General features: G+C 38.8%; 1 protein-coding gene across 1 annotated transcript in view; it reads right to left on the bottom strand.

Moving 5' to 3' along the window:
- The window catches only part of LOC106879080 (phosphoribosylformylglycinamidine synthase), a 43,232-nt gene that overhangs the window by 33,092 nt on the left and 890 nt on the right, over window positions 1-9,250 (bottom strand). Inside the window, exons 2-5 of the mRNA XM_014928513.2 lie at window positions 4,864-5,007; window positions 4,007-4,136; window positions 1,237-1,535; window positions 471-474 (exon numbers count right to left, since the gene is read on the bottom strand). Of these exons, the coding sequence (XP_014783999.1) occupies window positions 471-474; window positions 1,237-1,535; window positions 4,007-4,136; window positions 4,864-5,005 (575 nt within the window). The 5' untranslated portion in view covers window positions 5,006-5,007. The remainder of the gene's footprint in view (window positions 1-470; window positions 475-1,236; window positions 1,536-4,006; window positions 4,137-4,863; window positions 5,008-9,250) is intronic.

The following is a 9,250-nucleotide window of genomic DNA, read 5'->3' as shown; positions in this document are numbered from 1 at the left end:
TAACTCAGTAGATATACATGGTGAAGGTGCATGGCTCAGTGGTTAGAGCGTCAAGCTTACAATCGTGAGATTGTGAGTTCAAATCCCGGACCGGGCTGCATGTTGTGTTCTTGAGCAAGACACTTTATTTCACGTTGCTCCAGTTCACTCAGCTGTAGAAATGAATTGCGACGTCACAGGTGTCAAGCTGTATCGGCCCCTTTGCCTTTCCCTTGGATAACACTGGTGGCTTGGAGAGGGGAGGCCGGTATGCATGGGCGACTACTGGTCTTCCATAAAAAAACAACCTTGCCTGGACTTGTACCTGGGAGGGTAACTTTCTAGGTGCAATCCCATGGTCTGTCATGACCGGAGTGGGGGTCTCAGATATACATGACATCAATACATACTTAACAGAATAACTATGTTTTCTTGCAGAGACCAAAAAAATATATGAACTCATATATCCCAGGCTGTGGATCATTCAATACCAGGCTGGACAGAAAGAATAAATTTTTAAATTTTATTTCTAATTCATTGAATTATATTATATACATTACAATGTAATAACTTTATCTATTATAGGCACAAGGCCTGAAATTTGGGGAGATGGGGGCTAGTCGATTACATTGACCCAAGCACTTGACTGGTACTTATTTCGTTGACTCCAAAAGCTCCAAAAAGAGGAAAGGCAAAGTTGACCTCAGCAGAATTTGAACTCAAAACATGACAGATAAAATACGACTAAGCATTTCGCCCTGGCATGCTAACGACTCTGCCAGCTCACCACTCTTACATTGCAATGTAATTACAGAAGAAATCATCATCATCATCGTTTAATGTCCGCTTTCTATGCTGGCATGGGTTGGACGGTTTGACTGAGGTCTGGCAAGCCAGTAGGCTGCACCAGGCTCAAATCTGATCTGGCGAGGTTTCTACAGCTGGATGACCTTCCTAACACCAACCACTCCAAGGGTGTAGTAGGTGCTTTTTATGTGCCACCGGCACAGGAGCCAGTCAGAAAGCACCCATTACACTCTTGGAGTGTTTGGCATTAGGAAGGGCATCCAGCCATAGAAACTATGCCAATTCAGACTGGAACCTGGTGCAGCTCTCCAGCTTACCAGTTTCAGTCAAACTGTCCAACCCATGCCAGCATGGAAAGCAGACGTTAAATGATGATGATGATGAAGTAGACTCTTTTTGTAACACACCTAAATTCTAATCAAAACTAAAGAAATAACAAGAATAACTTACCAAGATCTGCATTAGCTTTTTCTAAGGCTTTCTGACCCTCTTTAAGAACATCAATTTCATACACAGCTTCAGTTTTAACTTTTAGTTCAAATGTTTCCAATGGTTTCAGGTATCGACACTGTGTCATTTTGTCATGAAGCAATGCAACCAGTTTTTCTTCCTCTTCTTTAGAAAATGTTTCATTAGAGTTGGCTTTCAGCAAATATGCCACGGACACCTCAATCCGATCAATATTTTGAAGGCCAACAGATCGACAAATAGAAACAGCATTTGTTGAAAAGGGTGTAGAAAAGTTTAACCTGAGAACAGAAGGATTAATATTTTAAGAGAGATTTTTTAATTATATATAATCTTTTAATATTTTTTTAATTATACATTCGTTTGATTATATATAATTAAAGAATATTATATATAATTCACAAATATATATATTTAATTATATATCTCCACCTTAGAGAGGGTGGGGAAGCTTTCTGCTGTAGGGGGAGGGGCACTGGTACATTTAGACCAGTCCAAAGCATTTGATAGGGTCAACCATCAGTACTTGGCAGTGGTCCTCGAGAAGGCTGGCCTGGGTCCGACCTTCCACGGTTGGATTGCTGTTTTGTACAGCAACATCAAGTCTGTCATTAAAGCGAATGGTTTCTTTTCGAAACCATTCAGGATCGAACGCTCAATGCGTCAGATGTGTCCTCATCTCCGCTTTTGTATGTGTTGGCTCTTGAGCCATTGCTGTGAAAGTTGGAGGCACTAGGGGGCACACCGAATGATCTGTGGTGTGGAAGAGGAGCTATGGTGTATGCAGATGACATCTCCATCATCGTGGTGGATGAAGGCCAGCTTCCAGTGGTGGAAGAGGCTGTCAAAAGTTACGAGGCAGTGGCAGGAGCAAAGGTTAACAAGGACAAGTCGGTCGGTTTGCAACTCGGCACCTGAAAGGGCAAGCCGATGGCGTCCAATAACGTTGTGGGGCATTGGACAGAAGGTCCTGTTAAGCTGCTTGGAGTCTGGTTTGGCCCAGACCTCCAGATAGAGAAAAATTGGAGTGAGGTGATCAGCAAGGTGACTGCTCTAACCCAGACCTGGTCTGGGTGGGCGTTATCCTTGCTTGGAAAGATGGAGGTGGTGCAGATGTTTATAGCATTGGTTATCTCTGACCGTCGTAACTTGCCCTAATTTGTGGCTGAAGAAGTTGGAAAGAATCCTTTTTCGCTTTTAGTGGAAGCAAGGAAAGCCACTTGTGAAGCACTCTGTCTGCTGCCAGAAACCGCTAAAGGGTGGGCTAGGGATGCCTTGGCTGAAGATGCAGAAACTCGTGTTAAGGTTGAGGCACCTCTGCTTTTACAAGGATGGAGAGCCAGTGTGGTCACCGCACGTCCGGTTCTACCTTCCGCAGTTAACGTCTTTAACGGACATTGGTACATGGATCAAGCAGAAACCTAGGCTGGGGGACTGGCAATTGGAGTGCCGACAGGCACGTCAGCTACTCTCTCGGGTGGGCAATACCAGCAACAGGAGTTCCACCACGGATTTTTATAGCGGGTTGGTTGAAGTTATGTCCGAAGACACTCTGGGGGAGACCCTGGGCTACGATGATAATCAGTTGACCACCTTGTTCAGGAGAGCTTTCGGGCCGGGGTATCTGGACAATTACCAGAAATCCCTGGCTTGGCAGTGCTTCCGTGCAGCGTTACCTGTTTGTGATAAACTGCCAGAGCATGGAAGTGCTGTCTCGCTGACATGTCCGAGGTGCGGGGAGGACAGGGAAACCGTCTTGCACGCATTCGTGGAATGTCCGGAATTAACAGGACTGATAGTTTTCACAGAACAACTGTTGTCATCAATGGGAAGAGTGCAGCTATCGGCTGAATCTATCATCGAGATTGTGCCGCCTCCTTCCCTCAACAGGGAGAGGAAGGCTTGCTTTTCCTGCGTAGTAGCCATACTGAAAGAAACAGTATGGAAGACGTGTGTGAGAGGAATAGCGATAGGTACCTTTGTATCTGGCCAGGGGTTGGTTAATTTTTTTAGTTACCACCTCAGCAGTAAGATCAGGCTGGAGAAGAGGTACCTGCCACGAGAAAGATTCAAGAAAAGATGGAAGCCTATGGCAAGAAAGCTGGGAGCGATTGGCACCAGGTAAGTAGAAGTCTGAAAGAAAGCAAGGGGTCTATTCTGATGGTTAGATGCCTTTCCTTCAGGGAATCCATTGCAAGTCGCAATGAGGATTATGTCTGTAAAATTGTAATTTGTAATATGGAATTTTTAATTGTATTAATCTATCATCATAAATTTTTAATTGATTAGCAGCTACTTCACCTTTTAATGTTTGTCTGTCTTTGTTCGTACCCTCTTTGTAATGCCTTCATGCCAAATTTTATGAAATAAAGTAGCTTGGGCAACTGTCTTCTACTATAGCCTCGGGCTGACCAAAGCCTTGTGAGTGGATTTGGTAGACAGAAACTGAAAGAAGCCTGTCGTGTGTGTGTACATGCGTGCATGTGTGCGTGCGTGAGTGTGTGGGTTTCTGTGTTGGTCTCCGCAACCATCGCTTGACAACCGATGCTGGTGTGTTTACATCCCCATAACTTAGTGTTTCAGCAAAAGAGACCGATAGAATAAGTACTAGGCTTACAAAGAATAAGTCCTGGGGTTAATTTGCTCAACTGACGGTGGTGCTCCAGCATGGCTGCAGTTAAATGACTGAAACAAGTAAAAGAATAAAAGAATAAGTAATTTTAGCCGAATCAACTTAAAACAGTAAATTTACCTGGGTCCAATTTCCACAAAAAGACAATTCTCTGCATGTTCTCCAAAAAAAGATGTTTTCTTCAGACTTTTTTGACAAAATGGTTTACTTAGAATCCAAGTCAGTTTCTCTTCATCTTTCAGAGAAAATTCTAAAAGAACGAGACGTAAAAATTTTTTTAAAAATGCAACATTTCAATATTTATTGATTTTAAATGAAGCCCAATGGCTTTACAGATAAGTAACTGCACCAGTGAATATACACCACAAATATTAATGTGTAAATCTAAGGAACATATACATTGATCTACTTGTCTCACACTAGATAATAAAAGACGTGGAAAATATTGATGCAGTATGTTAATATTTTTAAACACCTTGAGGTGGTGAGCTGGCAGAATCATTAGCATGCTGGGCAAAATGCTTAGCGGCATTTTGTCCATATCTTTACATTCTGAGTTCAAATTCTTGCCTTTCATCTTTTCGGGTTCAATAAAATGAGCACCTGTTGAGCACTGGGGTTGACTTAACTCCTCCCCCAAACTTCTCACCTTGTGCCAAAATTTGAAATCAATATTTTTAGATATTTTATTTTTAAATGTCACCTTTTTCTATAACAAGGGGAAAAAATGTAAAACAGTAGAAAAATTAGCATAAACTAAGGACTTTGCTCTATCAAAACAAAAGGCAGGAATAAGGCCATATCTCAGGATGTTGGGCCTTACATGGGAGTTAAAAAATTATCAACAAAGGTCATGTTGTGTTGCACAGCAACCTAAGCTTGCATACAAAAAAGCTCTGGTTAAAGGATTGATGATAATTTATTATAGAAAAGAAAACATGTGTTTTTATAAATAAATATTTAAATATAGAACCAACCTTTTTCCTGACAAGATACATAGTAGCAGATTTCTGTCTCCAAATCTGTAAGTTTCGGAACTGATGCTTTTAGTTTCGCCAAACAAGCCTGCTGGCTATAAGCACTTAATGCATCATGTTGATAATAACAAATGATTGCCATGACTTCATGAAATAAGAAAAGTAAAATAGCTTTAATGGTTGGTAAAAAATATGCAACGCAATAACGGATATATCGTATTATGACTCTACGAAAGCTATGACATGAAGTGAGTGATGAACAAGGAGGGAAGTGCAACTGATAAGAAATACCTATAGGGAGAAGAGGTCAGGCAGCAGAGATAGAAGTGGTTCAGAAAGGAGGAGAAGATCAAAAAGTAGGGTGATGAGGTGCCTGATGTAAGAGTAGTGGGGGAGGGGGTCAGAAGATACAAAGCTACATAAGGGTAGCTATACAGTTATTTATACACACAAACACACACATACATTTACACATATATGCACATATGCATGTGTATATATATGTACATGCATAGACATACCTAAACATATATTTATGTAGGTGTGTACACACACACACACACACACACAGAGGCACACACGCACATGCATGCATGCACACACATTTACACAATTTTAATTTATGTTTGCCATGCCTGGATGGGCAGAGATATCTTCTGCACATCATGTTAACCAATGCAGTCCTTTGTTATTTCCTTTGTGAGATGAAATAACTTCAGATCTATCTACTCCTTTTTCAGACATCAAACATGGCCATCTCTCTAGTGGTAGTTAGATCCTGTATCCTCTTCTACTTACAGATACTTTAATCTTTACTAAATTTATTTTGAAGCCTCTAGATTCTTGGTTGTTTCCATGCCTGGAATTTCTTCACTAATTCTACTGTAAGAACTAGGTCATTAGCACATAGAAATTCCAACTAATGTCAGCATAGGACATTAGAAGCTAAAGGATGATGATCATCATGCTGATGATGAAATTCCTGTAGGCACCTGGTCTGATCTCACATGAAAAACTATAAAGATCAGAAAGGGATTGAGAACTGAACGCTGATGTGCCTCTACATCACGCTGAATTCACTGCCACACTTTTTATTCATCTTGCTGACTACACCTTTCAACATGTCTTGTGCAGCTCTCACAAGGCATTCATCAACTAACTTTCTCAGTGGACATCAGATCACAAAGCATGGACTTCTATAAAAGAAAACAGAGAAATGCGGGATACAGAGGCTTACACCTGGCTAGAAACTTCACCAAACATACGCATGCATGCTTGTCTGTGTGAGTGCATGACATACTTCCACTAATTCTGTCTGTGAAACTTCATTCAACAATTCTAAAACAGAAGACATTCTCAGATAAAAAGCAAAGCTTGAAATAGATTTTACTTTATTCAAGAAAAATGAACTTATCAAAAGCTCTTCTTGAAACCTTCTAAAGGCTAAATTGTTGTTTATACAAAGCATTACAAGTTTTCTAATATTCCGAAATTAACACAATTTACAAGCTTGTATGGAATTATCTCCCTTACACTACATTATTAAAGGGATGTAAAGACGGGAAAGTCAACAAATTTATATATATCATATAAAATACATCAAATACCGAAAGTCTACGCATAAAATTCATTTTCGTTTAGTCATAGGCTCTTCGAACTAAACCGTCTCCAAATTAATAGCTTTCGCCTTCTTCCTTAATCCGATACTGCAGTCTCCTGATCTACTCAATACCACTTTTCTATCAATCTCTCCCACCACCACTTATCTCACATCACTTCATTTGAATCCTCCCGAATGACTTGCCTACTGCTTAATCGATACTAATGATTTACACTCGTCAAAAACATTCTCAATAATGTTGTTAAAACAATTCAAAATAACAATCTGGTGAAATCATTTAAAGTAAGAAGGGAGAGTTTTATTGTCCATGGACGAAATTTCACCTGCATTCAAACATAAAACTGCCCCCACTCCGATGAAGCTAATAAAAACCCTTGTGAAAAACCATCAGGTTTGAGCCTTGAAACCAAAGCAGTAATTTAATATAAATTTATATACCTATTAATGTATAAAAATTTTTAATTCGTCATTTTTCTTAGCACTGGTACACCCTGAAGGGATTTTGCATACTTGCAAACGTTGTCTGGTACTAAAATTATTCTGCATTAGAGCATTGGACAAAATGCTTAATCAAATGCATGTTTTGTATGGTAGTTCATATGCCTATACACGTCTATGCTGTTCAATATATTCTACTGGCCATTATTTCTCTTAGCTTATTTCTGTTTAAATTATGCAAATTAACTCGGCCCAAAAAATGTGTTCTACTGCTTTTTCTATGATCTAAGGCCTTTGGCTACTGGAGATTGGGGTGGACAATTGTCTTGATAATGAAGGCAGAAATGAGCCAGAAACACGTGTCCACGACTGTCTCTTTATATGGATCTTTTGAATCCTATATAGATCCCTTTATATCCAAACAATAAGCCTGTCTTTTTCTGTCATGCATGTCAACTTTGGAGAATTCTTGATTCGGTGTTGGTCTTTATTGCCATTTGATAATTATGACATATCCTCAAGAGGCAGAAATAATTTTAATAAGTCGTGCATTTATGTTGTATGGCATTTGAAATATCTGTATCTGTTTGTTATATAACATATTTATCCCAGAAAACATTTTATAAAAGGAGTAAAGTGGAATTATATACTTTCGAGCATTCCATACAGATTTGTTCCCCTTCTAAGAAAGTCACAATATTTTGTACGAGGAAAGAATAAATTCTCTTCTGAGTTCATATAACGCTGGGGTTAAATTTGCCTTCACCGTTGCAGGGTCGATAAAATTAAGTACCAGTCGAGTACTGAGCTGGTTTAGTATCCCAATAATGCATTCAATGTGAACAGACGACGTCCAGTTAAAAATACTCGGATAGAGTTTTGAAATAGCTATCACAATTACATAGTCAATGAAGCGGACACGGAATTTAGGGACAAAATGTATAAAATTGAAATTTTCAGGAAAAAAATTTTCTTTCAGAATCGCAATCCTAGCTATACAAAACACGGAATACTAAAAATTAAAAAGAAATGATCACCACTACCACCACCAAATTTGTATTTACTACCTCCGGTTTATGTGTGTGTCATGATAAATGCTGGCGGTTATTCAAATTACTATAAGGTATCCTAAAATAGAAACCGTGAACCATTCAGTCTAATATAATGAATACTGTTTAACAGTAATAAACTCGAAAGAAGCCGCTAGGAAATAAGTACTAATATTCGGAAAATTCTTCGCAATCTTCATATTACGGCTGCAGAAAAAACAAAACTAGAATAACAATAAAATGAAAACCTGAACGTCGCGAAATTGAACAAAGAAACAAACAACATTTCCAATATATTTAATAATGTTCCCTTTTTAGCGCGAAATATGCATTTAACAAGAATAGTATTTATCCAATATAGTATTGACTCGGTTAGATTCTAGATCCAGTACAAGAACTTTGCAAGAATTTAGTGGAATCACTGCAATATATTGAATCGAACAACGGAATGCATATTAAATATAAATTGTATCAAATTACATAATATACACTTAAACATGATTTGACATGTGCAAGACTCAAGAAAACGGTAGCTAAAAACCGATTCATTTCTTTGGTTAGCGCGATGCACATAATCTGCCAAAATACTGGGCCGATTAATACGGTTTGGTCAGACTAATGAGCAGTAAAAGACAAGATTGGATAAAGTAAATGAGCTTAGACATTATTACAGACAGCACTCAAAGAGGCAAGCTTGCAGAATCGTTAGCGCGCCGGCAAAATGCTCAAAGACGTTTCTTCCGATTCTTTACAATGTCAGTTCGAAACCCACCGAGGTCGACTTAGCTTTTCATCTTTTGGAGGTCGATAAAAATAAGTAACCATTAAGCACTGGAGTTGACGTCGACTAACAGCTTCGTCAAGATTTCAGACCTTGTGCCTAGAGCAGAAACAGTTCCAAGACGTTTTCTTTTGAGTTCACGGTCGTAAAATAAAGCATCTGCAATTTACGGATGATACAACTCTTTATGTTCAGAATGCATGTAATTGTGCAACAATTCCACGTTTACATATTTATTACCTCGGTGAGCCTTTGTAAGTGTTAGATATTCGAAATAAGATAAACAAAACAAGTTTGTTTTGTAATCTAAGTATTCGAATATATCATGTGGAAATCCTACTTTCCAAAGCATATTCCACATGATTTTCCCACGTAATGTAATTTTTAAGTGTTTCAATGTTATTCAGTTTTAATTAACTCAACTGGCTCTATATTTCTTGTCCCAAATGTAATTTTTAACTCAACTGGCTCTATATTTCCTGTCCCAAATGTAATTTT

Source organism: Octopus bimaculoides, chromosome 7 (genome assembly GCF_001194135.2).
Source record: "Octopus bimaculoides isolate UCB-OBI-ISO-001 chromosome 7, ASM119413v2, whole genome shotgun sequence".
In the NCBI taxonomy this organism is placed as follows: Eukaryota; Metazoa; Mollusca; class Cephalopoda; order Octopoda; family Octopodidae; genus Octopus; species Octopus bimaculoides.
This window is presented reverse-complemented; position numbering and strand designations above follow the sequence as displayed.